This window comes from Paralichthys olivaceus, chromosome 6 (genome assembly GCF_024713975.1).
Source record: "Paralichthys olivaceus isolate ysfri-2021 chromosome 6, ASM2471397v2, whole genome shotgun sequence".
NCBI lineage: Eukaryota > Metazoa > Chordata > Actinopteri > Pleuronectiformes > Paralichthyidae > Paralichthys > Paralichthys olivaceus.
In genome coordinates, this window is record NC_091098.1 from 3,396,098 (window position 1) to 3,414,183 (window position 18,086).

Consider the following 18,086-nt stretch of genomic DNA (forward strand, 5'->3'; position numbering starts at 1 on the left):
CTGATCTAGAAAAAAAACAACTGAATTGAGCATTCAAGTTTGTAGTGCGAACATAGTCTAAGATCCATGTCCAGCAGACACAGCCATCACAATCCCACCATCCTTTAAGACTCACCAGACCAGCATGCATTTCTGCACCCGTCTGATGGAGAGCTCAGTTAGCCTGAACAGAACATGCAATCTGTCAGCTGAATTAGAAACACACAAATCACTCTTATAGATAAGGTGGAAATACATATACACTGTACGTATAAACACACACATGCACGCACACACACGCACACACACACACACACACACACACACACACACGCACACACGATATTAAGTAGACTCAAATGGTCACAGAGTAATACAAAACAGCAAACTAAAACGAATTAAGATTGAAGAGAAATAAAATTAGCCCTGTTTTCTGAGATTCTTTCATTTTAATGGAGCATACCATACACACACATCTAAGCCTGGATTTGCACAGACATTAATCCTCTGCAGCCTGGAGCTGATTGTTTTTCTATGACATGGAGCCTGTTTTAACCACTCTCAGAATATCAGTTATGCGTCACACAGGTTTAAATTAACATGTTTTTGTTTAAATGGCAGCAAACGGACTGCCATGTGCTCTCAATATTCATATTTCCCACTGTTCCTCTACTCTCACAATACAAACCTCACAATACAAAAACTGTTTTACCCGACTGCTGCTGGCCTCGTCAACAAAGCTCGGGACCCCATCACTGCACTGCATAACTGCCCCCACCTGAGACTGTAAAACTGCAACTTTCCATGGCCATTAAGGGTCATACAGTCATCCATTGTCAAATCCCTGTCCAATTTATATTGAACAAATTCGTTTTTGTAATGCTTACAATATTTTTATATTTATATCGTTTGAATTATTTTTTTACATTTTTATATTCATGCTTGCACAAAACATACCACAGCAAATTCCTTGTATGTGTAAACCCACTTCTAATTCTGATTTCTGGTTTAACAAGGACATTTTCTTTTTTTATTGCAAAGTCAGTTGGTCAGCCCACCACTGTGTTCAACCGCACTAAAGATAAAATTTGAGATCAAATACAACAGTGTAATGGACAGCACTCTGCCTGTTGTTGCCTGTTTGCATTCATCCCATAATGATCGAGGTGGCAGCTGATGGTGGATCCTGACGGTGGCAGTGGATCACGACGATGGATTGTGGACTATGATGGCATCCGATCGTGTTGGTGTATCCTGATCGTGGACTATGACTACAACAACTACGACTGCTTGAAATACAATATGTCTCCTCAGATACTCAGATACCATTACTGACAATAATTCCTCAATTCATTTGTGTTCCATCAAGCTACAAACTGTTTACTCTAACCAATGCTGTATTTACTATTTCTCTGAAGTTCTCCATTACACGTGACATCTATTGCACTTCTGTCCGTCCTGGGAGAGGGATCCCTCACATGTGGCTCTCTCTGAGGTTTCTACGTTCTTTTCCCCTGTTAAAAGGGTTTTTCGTAGTTTTTCCTTATTCTTGTTGAGGGTTAAGGACAGAGGATGTAACACCTTGTTAAAGCTCTATGAGACAAATTGTGATTTGTGAATATGGGCTATACAAATAAAATTTGATTGATTGATTGTTTGATAATGTACTGCCCTATCGAATGGAGGATAATCTTGGGATCTTTGATGAGTGACTTTCTGTAGCTAGCCATAAGTGTGCTTGTCAAATTGACCTTGACTCAGCTTAAACATAATTATACACATAAAAACTGTACATGCACATGGAAAATTATTTATTATCTATTAGCTTTTCTTTCACAGTAGAAAGTAAACAAGCAAATTATACTTTGATCATCTCAAATCAGTAGAACTTAGTATTTACTCAGAGCCTATGCTCTCAATATGCAAATTCCGCATCTGCAGATAAATAACAGAAATGTTAAGTTGACGTGCATCTGTCTCTCCAACTGAACTGGGCAATGCATCTCCTGGCCACTAACAGGACGGTTTCACTCTAACCACAGTCAGAGTGAAATACAACTAGTTCTAACCAGTGATTAATGTTAATGCACAGAAATGTTTCAAAACTTAAGCTAAGAGAAAGATAACTGTGTTGTGCATGAACATGCATTCATCTGCATCCTCTAGCGCCACCAGCAGGTTAATGTTTTTAGTACAGAGTGGAAATTCTTTAATGGCTAGGGTTGCCAGAAAATGACATTCTCATCTAATGACAAAATCTGCCTTGGCTGTACTATTTAGAGCGAACTAGCAACTTGACCTTACCTCTAAAGGACTCTCAACGGTAATTGGAATTTTCCGTATCCACCAAGCAGATGCTACCAATATTTAAAAAGCTTGCTCTATCCTGAAGAACCTTGTCAATGTGGCCAGTTGTCTCAGCCTCAGCCATCATTTTTGAAAATAAGTTTTTGCTAGAGTTGCTTCCAAAAGACAGAACGATGCCGAATAACTTCAAACAAAATCTGATTTATTATAGTCAGAAACTCTCTTCACTAAAACGTCTAAATGTTTTAGCAAAGATGAGTTCTTCCCCAGTTCCTCCCTGCACAGTGGTGCCATGAAAGCTCCTCTTGCTCTGTGGAGATTACAGGGAAGCTAAAAGGAAAATTCTCTGCCTCACCTTGAAAGAGGTACTCCTCTGTGTTCATGTCAGGATTGTCAGTGATGATGTCAAACGGGGACCTGCCAGCCATCATCTCAAACATCAGCACGCCCAGAGCCCACCAGTCCACACTGAAGCCTGTTGCAAGAAATTCATTGAGATATACATGTATGTGTTGCATGATAGACATTCAGCAGGATGCTGCTTTCCATATTGTTTCAATCATGTTAGTATAAATCACAAATGTGAGTGTTCTTAGTCTCTGTTGTAGATCTTCTCTTTCATGTGTGTCAATGCATGTTGGGATTCCACAGCACAGTTGGCTAGTGATTATTTCGGTCCGTCTTTCATTGTTTGTAGCCACAAATATACATGATGGCATCAGTAAACTGTTCCAACCCAGTGTGACTCTAACTCGTGTACTAACCATAGTCCTCTCCTCTCAGGATCTCAGGTGCAATGTAGTTGGGTGTCCCACAGAAAGTACTGGTGGTGTCACCTGGTCTGATCCCTTCCTGGGAAGGAGAATAATGATGTGATAAGTCCATTTACATGAACGGCGGAAAAAAGGTTGAGGCCCTATTAGTACTTCCCGTCAATACTAGACCACTGCATTATTGATTACCCTGTGCCAGCCATCCACACAGTCTACTGGAAAATCAATGCGTCTTTTACCTTGCACATGCCGTAGTCTGTGAGCTTGATGTGTCCCTCGTGGTCCAATAGAACGTTGTCCAGCTTCAGGTCACGATAGATAATGCCCTTTTCGTGCAGGAAGTTCAGAGCGATGCAGATTTCAGCAGCATAAAATCTACGAAGAAGCAGAAATAAATGCAGAAGATGATGTGTCACCTATCATCTGACACACCGTGTACAGTACATGCCAGAGTAGATAGCTTAACTGAAAGACAATTAAAACTAATGTGGACACAACAGTGTAAACTAAATGTGCAATGTAGTGTCAAAAATATACCAATGAACAAGATTTCGACCGAAAACGTTTGTTAACTAATGTGACGAGAAAAAACAAAAAAACGTTCATACTGATGTGAGTGTGTGAAACCATGAACCTAAATTGAATCAATATGTTTAGCCTCACTGTACATATCTCACATTACATTTTCCATTTTGTATAGTTCTTTATAGTATGTTTCCTTATTGTTACTTTACTGTCTTCTTTTGAAGGGCTCCTTGCTGCTGTAACACTAACAATATAGGATCATCTTATCTTATCTTATCTTAACGTGTGGTGAGACGGAGTGAATTTAACTATCTATTTTCATTCCCCTGTGCTTACTTCATTGTGTTGCATACTTTCAGGTGGTGAATGTAAGGACCAATGCAGCCTCTAGGGGATGCTTCTGTGGCCTGTTTAAATGATGGGAAATGTTCAGCACACTGTCAGTGATCTGTTCAGATCTGTTCACCTCTAACCGGTGTGTTCCATAGAAACATATTTCAGGTCAACATTAGACTTTACAGCCTATTGCTTTTCCACTGATGAGATGTACTTGTTGTGTATCTGTGGTGAGTCAGTGGCATGTTTCCTCCGCATGTGTAGGTTGTGTGTTTTCTGTCTCTGGGAGATAAGCCTTCATTAACACTGATGAGCGTCTCTCTGTCTGCCTGCTGAAAATCCACGATTGTCAAACACTGAGGGAGAGACTGTGGTGGAGAGGATGTTTGACGGAGGAATCACAAATCCCACATTGCTCCCCCACGTTCTCACTGTGACAGGCCTCATTGTGCACCCTTGTTTCACTGCTGGCATCAGACTGATGGAAGGTGCGTCCTATCAGCCGCACCATCCGCCGCCCACCGGCCCGCCTCCCCCACTGCGCGGGGGAATGCAGCAGGGCTCTCGGTAAGAGCACTGCTCATGAATATGTACAATCATTATGAGTGATTAACATGCTGTTTTGCATATGTGCAGCCACTGTCTCCAGAATACAGATTGCAGGGGCCGATTGGGGCCCAACAGTGCCTCTCTAAATTACTAAGCCTTTGATCCAGCATTTATCAGTTGGAGTGCCCTGTAAGTAGACAGGCACAATGAATTATGGGTGCTCATTATATTTCTCAGAGGTGGAGAAAAACGTGCTAAGTTCAATTCTGTCTGTAGTGCCGCGTCCATGAGGAGCTGCTACTTCAAACTTTGGATGAAACATAAGTTTGTGAAGATGCTGTTGAGGAACATTTCAGACTGAGTGCAAAGAAGGTGAATACAAAAGTATCTGCAGCCATTACACACACGCACACACACACACACACACACACACACACACACACACAAACACACAAACACACACACTCCAGCTGTCCCACACCACAAAACACAAGCTGCTTTCATGAGACTGAGGCTTTTTGTTCTGACCAAAAGACAACAACTACAATGCAGTGCACACTGCCCTTTCACATAAATACATCATGTGAAAAACAAAGAAACCCATCTGGAGGAAGTTCAATCAGTCAGCCCAAATTGCATAGATGTGTTTCCTGTGCAGCTGACTGTGCCATGTCAACTTAACCAAAATCCACTTATAAACCCACCAGCTCTCTATGTCATGCCCTGGTCAGGCAGCTTAAAACTGCAGGCCTCACAGCACTGCGTCCACATGATCCTGATATTTTCGAATCGTGTGGACATTTGAGAGCAGCCAAAAGAAAAACTGTATGTTTGTGAATGATACTTGTACATGCACCAATAATCAATCAATGTGAGTTAAGATCCTGACAAATATGAAAGTAACACGGTTACGGACTACTTTATCTTAATATAGATCCTTAATGTATGGACTGGGACCTTCTTATCATGGCAACAGATGTTCTAACACCTGGACGTTTACCTGGCATGTTCTTCTGGGAGCTTCCTTTGTCGTTGCATATGAAACATCAAGTCCCCGCCGTTCACATACTCAATCACCAGAAATAACCTGGAAATCAGAGCATGATGGGAAAATCCACCAGTATACCATTAATACTGTGAGTACAGTTTTAAAAAATGAGGAAAATATGATACATTACAACATATCCTGTAGATAAGATGTAATCACAAGTAAAAATGATGAATTTCCCTTCAAACAATTATTGTCTTTGTGGCCACACAGCTCCAGTGACATTGAAAGGTTGCATTTCTGTCACACAAGTTTTTTTGATTCATTGCGATAAAAAGGGTTGTTTTTCATGACTCTGTATTCCATCTCACACAGACGTCTCTGAGCTCCGTCAGCTTCGTGGTTCAGAGTTTACACTCCTCTGCTGGTTTGATGAGCTGAGGGGAATAAACTGCATTTGCTGTGTTCAATGCATGTTCACTTTTCACCACATTGTTTGGCTTGTGTATGTTTTTATACTTTTTGAACATAATTTTGAGACAATGGTAGTTCTGAAAATGGGAAGCTGGTATTGGGCTTTAGAGCTTCATCACGTCAAATATTCGACAAAAAACATTCACATTCACACCTAGATTTTTTCATTCAGATAAAAACTGAGGGTAAATCACTGCCTGAAGCAAACAGGAGCTCTTCCGCGAAGTTATTTGTCATCTCTCAGACTGGTGGAGCCCTAGTGACTCAAAGCTCTTACTATTATGAAATGTCAGAAGACCAATTTGGCAAACCTACTAAGACCAGGAGGGACAGAGGAACTGGGCCAGTGGACCATTTGCCAGCTCAGAACTGTGAGTGAGGTGGGGATTTTGTTGCAAATTCATTTTGCTTTCTTGTCAGGAAGTAGTTTTGTTAAATAAAACTTTAATTTGCACCTTTAAATCTGTTTCTGTTTCCTATTTCTCTGCCTGGGCCAAAATTATTTACATTGTTACTCCCCCCCACTTCCCCTTGTATGAGTTATTGACAACATATCAGTATATCGTGACACCTCTTATATTAAACATTTGCTAAATGAACAGCACTCAGCAGGAGAAATGTATTCCTGTGGGATTTGTCAATGATAATGTAATGGTAAAGACCAACCTCCTCCATTAATGAAGAGCAGAGCAGCATCAGAAAGAAATAATTCACAGTACTGAAAACCACCGTCAGGTGCTGTGGGCAGTGTCAGCCTTATCACGCTCTTACCGACTCTCTGTCTGGAAGCAGGAGTGGAGGCCTACTAAGAATGGATTGGTGGACGCCTGCTCAAACACATGCTTCTCTGTCTGCACCCAGTCAATATCCTGCAGAGATGAGGAGAGACAGACGGAGACAGCACAAAGAAAAGATAATGTATTAGCAATCAATTTGTCTGATCAATACACATTCTCAGACAGAGATAGAGACAGACCACACCACAGATGAAAAATATAGTCGGAGCAGAGAGTTCTCCTCTCAGTCAGGATTATCTTGAGACTCTTTGGTTCCTTGGGCTGTCCCAGTTAAGTGGCTGGACCTTGGATGGTGTGCCAAAAGATAACAAGGCAGCATGAAAGCCGGTCTTTCATGCTGCCCGTCTGTTACAAGTCGTGCAGTTGTAGCTCAAAGGTAGCATGTTCCAGCTTTGTGGACATGGATAGTTTGGTTTTATTTTCTGTCACCATGCTAATTTAGTGGCTTGGTGTTTGAATTGTGTTTGGTTCAGTGGAAAAATTGTTGTGATTGGCGTTTAGCCAATTTTCTACCTGTTCTAACAAAGTATAGCATTTCTATTTCGTCAAAACTTGATTTTCTACATGTTATCTTGACTGTGTCTGTAATATCCACATGTGGGTTTCAAGAGATTAAAAAAATGGAAGATATGAGCGTGAACTCGTTTTTAATATGTATCATCTGAATGTTGAGCTAGCTCACAACACTGTGGGCATGGACAGTCAATCTTACTTCCTGAGTCCCCTTTGTGTCGTACAGCGCCACACCTTGGAAAATGTCCTAATACGGAACTCACCTGCTTGATTTATTGGCTGTTGTTATGGTTATGTGGTTGATATAAAACCTCAGCAGTGGTGTGATGATGGCTTTAAACAATTTCCGACAAAATAAAGCTATACATTATAACATATCCATTTGGACCAGTGGTTTAACCTTATATTATATATTATTGGATTATTCGTATTATGATTACTGATATATTCACATGTAAGTTAAGCTTATTCTCCTGTCTTCTTTTTAAATCAGATGTCACAAAGTGCTTCACAATAAAAAAAAAACATGAAACACAGGGATGATATAAAAGTGCTTTTCATCATCAGTCATTTGTGGATTTAATTGCTCAGACCTTAGTTATAGAGGTGTCAGTGTTCCGCCAGAGGCCAGGGTGTTTTATGCTGCTTGCGAAGTGTTGTTAAGTTGATGATAGTTAATGTTTTATGCGAGCTACAACAGAGTATAGATTTGGAGCCCCCCCTGCTGCGCTCCAACACCATATTGTTAATTCATAACACCACAATAAAGACACCATCCTGAGCGCATGATACCAAATTCCTTCTGGTCAACTCATTACTACTGGAGGAATTTAGAATAATGTGGAACACGCCATCACAACACATCTGTTGGTCATCTCAGCTACTTCAGTAGTTTGTAGTCTGTGGAAAGCCCGAACAAGCTTCCTTTGATGTGAGGCGTGAGACCACTGCAAAGATTAATTATTAAATTACTGTGCATGGATATCGTCATGAATAAATAAATATGGGAGGTTCAATCAAAACACTGGTAGAACAAGTAGAGTTCCTCAAATCTTTCTTATTAGGCCTAATCTGTTACGGAGTCCAGCGTGTTTTGTTCCTCGGCTGTCAAAGGGTTTAAGTGTGAAGTGTGGAAAAGAAAGATGAGAAGCTAATGAGAGAAGTGGAGGCGTGATCTGTGTCTTCATGGATTCGTTGTGCAGATGCTGGATGATGTGGTCGCTCTGGTCAGTGATCCTTCTCTGGCTACAGAAGCCCACAGGACTGTGGAGTGCTTTTTTTTAAGGAGTTACAGAAGTTGAGCAATAGTGCCATCTGGTGGCATTACATACCAACAATCAGTTTAAAGTAAAGGGTCACATTCAACACAAAGTGTTTTAGTATGAATAAATCAATAAATATATACATTAAATACACTAATTGTAAAGGTTATTTGATTTATTTACACTAAATTCAAATTATAGAAAACACTTAATTAAATGTGACCACATAAAGGATGTAGTGGAAATGGAATATGTAATTCAAACACATAAACTCTAACCCTTTAATAAACATGTTGTGTTGTAAAAGTTCCTCTTCATGCATGCTTATGAATTAAGAAGGAAACCCCAGACTGAGCCATGCAGCTCCATATACATGAATAATAAATAATGCATATGAATTATATGTATGTTTCCTGCTATAAGAGCATTATGCAGACATTCCCTTTCTGAAATGAATTTCCCGTCATGTTCATCTGATCATTCATCACTGCAAAGGCGATGTGTTTTCCGGATTTTTATCATCTCCGGTGAGTCACCCACTCACTTGCTGCTGCTTCCTCCTAAGCCCCTTTCTTCAATTCATAAGCTCTCTGCCACTTTTGTATCATTTCCACCCCCACTCCGTCTTTACCCCCTTGTCCCACTTCTTTTTCCCTCATTCCTTTCAGAAGCTCCTCTTTGCTCACTCCTGCTTTTCTCCTCCCCATACACCCTTCACTGTTCTATTTCCACCCTAAACTTCAAATTATACTTCCATCCCACTGTTGGTCTCTGATCACTCTCAGACCTGTTACATAGTCCGGCAGTTCTCAGTCCCTGCCTGCGGGACCCAGAGTCTTTCTACTTTCCTTTTGACTGGCTCATCAGGGACTGCTCCACACTTAGACTGCAAGGTCAAAGCAATTTAATATACAAAAGCAGAAATCCTTTAAGTCTAAGAACATGCACTGAAAGTGTAATTCAGAAAGTATTTAAAATTCATCTCCTCACCCGTGAAACACTCACTGATTTCACTTTAATCTACCCTGGACCAGAACAGAAACATTTCACACCATCACCTTCTGTGTCGTCCACCCCACAGTGCAACACACACGGGCTGGTCTCAGTGTATCATGTCTACAGCACAAATCAGAGACCGCAAACAGACATACAAATGAGTGCTGTACAGAAGCTGGGATGCATCAGTGTGGAGAGTGAATGTGATTAAACTGCTGCACTGAAACAAAGATGGTTTTAGATGGTTTTTGGATTTACAAAGACGAGTGCTGTGCCCCCTCATGTCTGTTTGTAATGCTCTGTTCTCTTGTCCTGTGTTGATGCTCTGCAGCTACTCTAATAATTATTCTTTGTAATCAGTGAGTCCTCCTCAAACAGTTCTACAATAGTTTTGTATTGTTTTGAGCTGGACATTGTGTGCAGAGCAAGTCTATGGTGCAGAGTGAAAAGAAATGAAAGTGAATTTGCTTTATTACTGTCATTACTTTACTTTTTTCATACATTTCATACATGTCGGCTATTTCAGAGGTCTGTGAAACAACTGACACAATCTTCAGGCCCAATAAAGAGCATTACAGCAACAAGATCAACTTTGCACTTTCACTTTGAAGGTAATTTGCTAAATAGAAAGTGATTCTATGAAAGTACCAGTCAATGTCTGTCAGTCTGATATGTCAGTCATGAAATGAAAACAATGAAATGATCAAAATTATCTGGTGGGACAGATATTATTGGCCAGAGGCTGACAGTTACGACCACTGCTGTAGTTTGTCCGAGGACGTAGAAGAATCTTTATCATCGTCGTCACCACTCAGGCTCATCCCAATGCTACACTGAGCTGAGTGAAGTTGAATAGTTCTTTCTAGGCTTGTAGATGAGACATTATCTTACACAACCACAACTTTACTACAAGTGTAACTTCACCCCTATTTATGACGTATCGATTAGCTCGCTAAAGCCAAGGTATCTAGGTTGTCTCTCTATTAGCGATGACTCCAGATAAAGCAAACACATATGCGACAGAAATGTTTGCTGATGGCCCAGACCATGGTCGCCCTGAGCCACTTGCACTGCTGGTACAGGTTGATGGTGCTGAAACTGAAGCAACAAACCTGGCAAAAGACATCTATAGTCTGGCGTCCAGGAAACTCCAGAGGAAAGAAGCTTCTTCATTGGACATTTCTCTCACAACAGTGTGTGTGTGTGTGTGTGTGTGTGTGTGTGTGTGTGTGTGTGTGTGTGTGTGTGTGTGTGTGTGTGAGAGACACAGCCAGGGCTGAGGATAGAGGGGCCCTGCAAGGTCCAAGGCTGTTTGCAACAGCAGCTGGCGTTATAAGCCGTGTTCAACCCATAGATGTAGGTGTTAATTAAGTAATAAATGCAATATTAAAACCAGCATTACTGTATTCAATCCATGAGCAGTGACATTATTTAGTTGACTGCTCAAAAAAACACATTGGAGTGTGCAGTGTCACCTCAAGTGTCTCTACGGTTTGAATGAAGAAGGTGAAGACATCTTGGCTTGACACAAGAACAGAGATGGTTCATTATGATGTCCTCTACAAGTGTATCCATGATCACACTCTCTGTCTCACATGCTTGACATCCTTTGCGTACTGAAGTGTCTCACCTCATCGTCGTGGACCAGCTCCTTCTTCACCACCTTCATAGCGTACACCTGCTCATTCTTCTTTAGCCGAACCAGCAGCACCTTGGCGTAGCTGCCGCGGCCGATCACTCGGATCAGGTCAAAGTCACCCAGCCCGAGAGCCAGGCCCTGGGACAGCTTAATGCCATCAATGCCATCCACTACTGCCTTGATGTCCTGAGGGGGGTAAGGGAGTTTTACTTTGACGTTCAAGCCGAAGGATGAACAAGTAAAAATGCTTTTAAAATTACGTAAAAGAAAAATCTTATTCCCAACTATGTAACACATGTACTACATTAACTGAGCCCTTCTTACCTCAGTATCTGCATCATCTGTTTTATCCACAGTACAGTTGTGTGGTAAAAAGGGTACTGCAATAAACAGATACACAGAGTCAGTGAATTATGATCATTTGTAGACAGATACTGTAACAGAAATGAAGCTGTACTTAGAGGTTTAGCATGTGGTAATATTTCCAGCCAGTAGAGGGAGATACAGTACACAGAATAAGGTCAGTCTATCCACAGGAAATACCAAACTAGGTCAATCCACAGGGGGTTTCAGCGCATCTCCTGCCAGGGACCCCCAAACAGTCCAGCACATCAGTCCACAGTGGCCTAATAATAGGATTTACGACTCTGTTCTCTGGGATCCATCAGGGAGCAGTAATGTGCTTAGATAATGGTTGACTTATGTAAGAGATGACAGTGAATGTGAGGTGAAGCGACCAGGGTCTCAACAAAGTAACCACTCTATTAGTCATTCATTTGTCACACACACACACACACACACACACACACACACACACACACACACACACACACACACACACACACTACAGTTAATAAATTAAATCAACACAATTTTTCTTTTTGCACATCTAAAATTGTATGAGGTATATGACTTTGTGTTTTTGATGGTGTTGGTGTAATAAACTGAAGATTGTGGATTTGAAAAATATTTGACATAAAGCAAACGTCCACCATGTCAGGGGTTTTGTAAATTTACAAGAAAAAAGTATTATAACAAGAATAAGGTCATAATTCATGTAAAAACTATTCTTCATTTGTGGAGAAAGGTTATTTTATTTTGACAATAAAGAAAAACTAGAATTACCGCACTGTGTTTGTATGCCTCCGCCAACCAGTGCAGTTTTCGTGTACATATTTCTACATACTTTTTAAAAATATTCATATAAGGTCACTGTAAAAAGTTAATCAGTGAGTCTGAGTGAATTGTTGCAGATTTTATGACAATCCTTATGGCCAATCGATATATCACATTTATCACACTTGACCTTTGACCTCCAGGCACCAAAATCGAATCAGTTCAACTTTGAGTCTACGTGACAGTGAACATTTGTATTAAATTTGAAGACAATCCTTTCAAGCTGATCTTCATTTCAGTCAGACGACTCAGGTAGAACATATTTAGTGAGTGTTATTAAGGGAGAATGACTATTCTTGTGGACTCCGAAAACTGTTAGTTAATGGCCTGGTAGTTGTAGAAAGTCATGCAGAATAAGGCATTTTTACATGGATTCATTTTTATTAAATAAGAAACTAAACCAATATCCTGACCTCTCACCTCACAGTGCTGTGTTAGCACTGCTGCATCATTATCATTATACAATATAAGAAAAAAATAAATTATTTCCCCTCAAAGAAAATGCCACAACAACAGTGAAGACATATCAACAGAGTGACTGCCTGATCCAAATCAGTGTCAAAACTCGCCGTTTTCAGTTTGTTGGCTACAGCTCTGAGGTTACTTTATTATTATTATTATTATTATTGTTTCCTGTAGTGCAGTGGATTTTGAGAAAGGTAATATGCTGGAAGTAGAAGGGGAGGAGAATGATGCCTGATGCTCACAGACTGCACCTGGCCATACAGACTAATGACGAGATATCTGAAGTGCTGCTGTAGTTCTGCTCTGGGCTGAAAATGTATTCTGCTGGAAGTTTTTTTTTATTTTTACTTTAAATTTCATCTGTGAAAATCTTGTAACTGTGAATTATTTTGCAATCTTCTTAATATATTTTTTGGCATGGACACCTTTATTATGACAGAGACAGGAAATGTCGGGGAATGACCTGACACAACCTGCTGCTGAGGGGATGTTTGTCTGTGTGCATCCTCCCTCACCATTCGGTTATCGGGACACTCATTACTGCGAATTCTTCCAGAATACAAACAGTGGACAGCCCTGAAAGGTTTGACATGGTCCCAGCAGCAGCCATGTTTTTTTATAATATAAAGTTTATCCAGAATTAGAATTCCTTCAGATAGTCAAACTTTAAGCAGTGGATGAATTTAAATGTCTGTCCAAGTATGAGGATAATGGCTCCTGATGGTTTCCTCAGAGCTTTGGTTGTGTGCGCCCTCAGAAATGAAGACTCTGAGTGTCATTTGAGTGTGTTTCACTGGGTTGCATTTACAATGTGGGCACAATATCAGGATGTGAGCTAAGAACAGAAAAAGGTTTGAGTGTCTTACTTCCATCTGTGTCCTCTGTGTCATCTGGTGGAAGGTCCACCTCCTCACTCTTGGCGTCTGACGGGGGCTCCTGTGATGGCATGACTGAATCCTGAACAAAGAAGTGAAGAAATCCACCTAAATATCCATCACAACATTGCCCCGAATATCCCAGGAAATACCCACTCCAATAGCTACACTCCTGGAAGAATTAATGATGAGACATGAGGACTAAATAAATGTGTCTGTGTTTAAAGAGATGCTAAGCTAATGCACAATAAGTTGCTAAGTCACTTTCGGCACTGAAGGAGCTGAACTGAAGCTGTGATCAAGGGGAGGTTTCCCCCCTGCTCACAGCAGACAGTTCGCCCAGCACCACAGCATGTACTGTATTGACTACATTGATTTTCTAGTCAGGACTGAGTTGTGGATCTTTGTGTTTTTTCAGACGCTCTGTGGTCAAATGGATTTATGCATGGAGCACACTGAACTGCTGTCACCAAACTTGAGCTCTTGTTTCAGGGGAGGGAAGAAGACAGACAGTCCACAGAGACAAACAGGAAACGTCCAAAGGGAGATTTTCAGAGTTGTGAACTGCACAATCATATCAAACTATTAACTGCCCAGAACAAAACTAAATGAAAGTCTGCTTATCAACACACAGTGAAGAGCAGCCTGATCGCTCAAACAGAGTGAGGATCATTCATTTCCCTTCATCAAAGCCCACGTGACGATCATGTCAAGCTGTCAGCCCGACATTTCTAAAGTAAGATTCTATTTCTGCTCATGAAAAGAAACCTTCTGCTGTGAGTCAGGTTTCATCTTCACTAACAAACAAGTGGATACAGGAATATTTCAGTATATAACAATGTGGGCCATCGCATTGTATCATTTAAGTGAATCTGGCTGTTTTTTTGCATATATGAATTGCTGGATGCTTTACCTCAGCTATCCTGCCAAACTGAGGCTGTTTTAGGAGGTGTCAGTTTTTTACTTGTTGTACTAAATGTGCCTGACCATTCTGATCTGCACCTTCATAATCACGATATGGAAATAAGCACATTGAGGGACTGAGACTGAGAAGAGGCATGACGAATACAATGTTGGAATACACTTCGAGAGTAATATGTTATTTGTTAGTCTTCTCTGCTTATGACTGGGAGCAGATGGTGGTGGTGACTGCTTGCCAAAAGATTCACAATAGATTGTTGTGAGAGACAAGAGGATATAACAAGTCCTCTGAGACGCACCACGTCTTGAAAGCTGACTGGACCAGACAGTGACTGGCTATCAGAAACTGAAAAGACAGGTTGACCATGCCAGGGCTACTTGGTTAGCATGCTAACTTCAATAGAAGCAAAGCAGTGATAGAAATAGAAACAAAAGCTCTGCTCTGGAGCAGGTTGCACAACATCTTTCCATCTGTGTCACCATTGTGTGACAGATGTGATGTGACGGAGGGCACGCTGTTTCACACCTTCTGGACCTGTTAAATATTTGAATGGTATTCAAAGGCCTATATATACGGTATTTGAAGCTGGACCTGCCACCTTCCGCTGCTCTCAGTCTTCTCACTGTAACTATGCCACAATCCCTTACGCCTGGTGATGACTGTGGCCAGAAGACTTATTTTGAAGGAATGGAAATCATCCTCTCCCCCGTCATTCAGAGTATGGAGGGCTGACATGGTCTCAGTCACACAAATGGAAAGACCAAGGTTCTTTAGGACCAACTCAAACAATTTCAGCTATCTGGGATCGATTCCTTGTCCCCTCGACACCAACGAATAATTCACTGATGTCATACAGTATATTATTGCCTCTGTTTGCACCCTTGAACGTCGTAGATATCAGGCAGTCTCCTGTTATTTATATCTACTTACTACTTTATTCCTTTGTTTTATGTGTGGTTTCCTTGTTAATATCTGAGTTTGTCAAGTATTTCTCTTAATTCTTTGTCATCACTCAAAAAAAAAAAGCTTCAAAATAAAATATAAAAAATGATTGTCAGTTGAGTCATCGTTGGTTTGAAAAGTAGAGAAATCTTTGCATATGGAGTTAGTGGATCAGAAATATCACAAAAACTCTTTTTAAAGCTTTGTGACAAAGACTTTTCTGTCATTAATGTTTAAATCCGCTCATCAGGTTAATTGCAGGGATCTTGGAGATGCAAGAATCACCAGCAGTCTGACAATCAGAGACTGAAAACAACACCTCCATAATTTGACAAACGGATTCGAAGGAGAAGTCCACAGTGACCAATGAGAAATTATAAGCCTCACTGTCCATTGGTAATATCCAGCACATTTTATGGAGCCACATCAGCTTTGACCTTTCTGTTTGTCTATGAAAGAGGGATATTACAAACATTTCAGGTGTTTACGGTGTAGTTTTTTTATATGAGGCAGTAGCCAACCTGTTTTAAGTGTTCCATTCTGTACAACCTCATAGGCTACAAGGTCAGCAACATGTTCTATGCGTTTTACACTGGTAGCTGAGGCTAAGGGTGGTTGTTTCTTCTGGAAGCAAGTCATGTGATAAGAACAAATAAGCGAAGGTTACGCTGTGACAGGAAGGACCCAGTTGGCAAGTGTTTGTGAGTGTCTCCGTCACTGTTTCTAAACATCTCTGTTTCTGCCCGTCCAGACTAAAACGCAGCCCTGGAGTTTTTAAAATAAAAGGGGGCCAGCAGTGTCTCAAAACGTGCCATGGATGCCAGCCGTATCCGTAACAGAGTTGATGCATTTTCAAACGAAAACATAGTAATGGATACTGTATATTCTGACTACTTGATCCATTCAGATTATAGTGTTGTCGTGTTCCATGGTCTCAATAATGACTCAAATATGTACAGTATTTAAATAACATCACATAGAAATGATGACCAAACAAACATGAAGACCCAAGTTGTGATAAACCAGAATTATGCTTTATCTCAAAAAGTGAAATATAGAGTAATCACTGCAAGTCACGGACATGTTCAGTTAAAGTATCTGAGACATGCTCCACTTGTCCTGTTATCACTAAATACTCTCCGGCTGAGGGAATGAAATCTTCATCATACATGTCGACAACACATAATCTGGATTTGAGAGTTTCTGGGAGACTGCGTTGGTGTTAGGTACGGAAAGCTGGCACTGTGCTTCCTGCTGCTCAAAACACAAACATGAAATACTCACCATAAGCCTTTGGCAGGTCTGAGGGATGAGTCTGTGACAGCGCTTATGGACAAGCAGTTTGCAGTTGATACACTTGTAGCCCTGCCTGCCCAGCCCCCATATCCTTTCACTACAGTGGCCACAGTAGGCTTTCTGTAAGACAAGAACGGGACAGGTTAGACCTTACCTCACATATCAAATGATTAGTAATCAAGGATTTATGAAAAGGGATCATTAGCGGTGTCTCAAATCAGAGGCTGCATCCTTCGGAGGCTGAATTGAAGACTGACTGTCTCACAATGGGGCGACTTAGCTTTCCCATTTCCAAGACTCCTTCAAATAAGGCAGACAAATGCCTCCTTACATCCCAGAGAAACCAAGTCTCTAACGGGTGGATCCTTCCCAACCCAACCTATCCCAGGATTCACTGCGCTTCAGCAACTGGTAATGACCCCGGTAAGTAACCAGACACCCAATGCTTGACTCCCACGCTTCAACTCAACTGAACAGCTGACAGAACCAAGGGGCTCCAACTTCAGTTCTGATTCTAGGCAACATCAATATGGGCAGGACGAGCTGGTGACACTGATCACAGAGGTCCTCTGTAGACTCATTTCGGTTCTGCCTTTGTGGTCCAAGCGGACCATGAAGGAGGCCGACTTTGTTAGCTAAGTCCTCCAAAGGATGCAGTCCCTGAATTGAGACACGGCAGTGGACAAATATACAGTGGCAGGATGTGATGGACACACAGTGACAGCATCAAAGTGAGTTCATACATCAGATTAATTACACATTTCATTGGATTCTTTGTCTTTTCTTATCCTCCTCTGGTCATGGTAACGCTGCCTATTAAATCCTAATAATTCTCACAAACCAACATGTATCTGTGACTTTGCTGAAAAGGAACTCCAGTGAGGACAAACTGCCTGGTCTGAGACTTCCTCCAGATATTCGCTGATTTAACTTTGAATCCATGTACGATTTACTGATATAATACTGAGAAGAACCACAACATGCTTAAAGTCACACACACTGGACTTATATATATTATGGTCTTGATGTGGAAAATGATATAAATGAGTGTCTGAGAGATGATGCAATATTAGCATTCATCTGTTTATTCACCCCCAAGTACACACAATCACATGGATGGATGGATGAACCAAAACCACCGAACTTCACAAATCAGCCGGTGTGTTCTGGATCATGAGCAGATCTTTTTTTTTCAACGCTTTCGAAGAGCTTCACTTTGGTCTTAGCCCAGAAAACATTTTATCCTGAGACTTTTAAATCATCTCTGTGCTT

The 18,086-nt window shown here is 41.0% G+C and overlaps 1 protein-coding gene across 3 annotated transcripts in view; it reads right to left on the reverse strand.

The window, feature by feature from the left end:
- The window catches only part of prkcz (protein kinase C, zeta), a 118,750-nt gene that overhangs the window by 31,025 nt on the left and 69,639 nt on the right, over nucleotides 1-18,086 (reverse strand). For all 3 annotated transcript variants that reach the window (XM_020103240.2, XM_069526649.1, XM_020103241.2), the window contains 9 exons: nucleotides 16,803-16,934; nucleotides 13,646-13,736; nucleotides 11,463-11,518; nucleotides 11,130-11,324; nucleotides 6,703-6,800; nucleotides 5,470-5,556; nucleotides 3,299-3,434; nucleotides 3,051-3,138; nucleotides 2,642-2,761 (listed from right to left, as the gene is read on the reverse strand). In XM_020103240.2, the coding sequence (XP_019958799.1) occupies nucleotides 2,642-2,761; nucleotides 3,051-3,138; nucleotides 3,299-3,434; nucleotides 5,470-5,556; nucleotides 6,703-6,800; nucleotides 11,130-11,324; nucleotides 11,463-11,518; nucleotides 13,646-13,736; nucleotides 16,803-16,934 (1,003 nt within the window). The remainder of the gene's footprint in view (nucleotides 1-2,641; nucleotides 2,762-3,050; nucleotides 3,139-3,298; nucleotides 3,435-5,469; nucleotides 5,557-6,702; nucleotides 6,801-11,129; nucleotides 11,325-11,462; nucleotides 11,519-13,645; nucleotides 13,737-16,802; nucleotides 16,935-18,086) is intronic.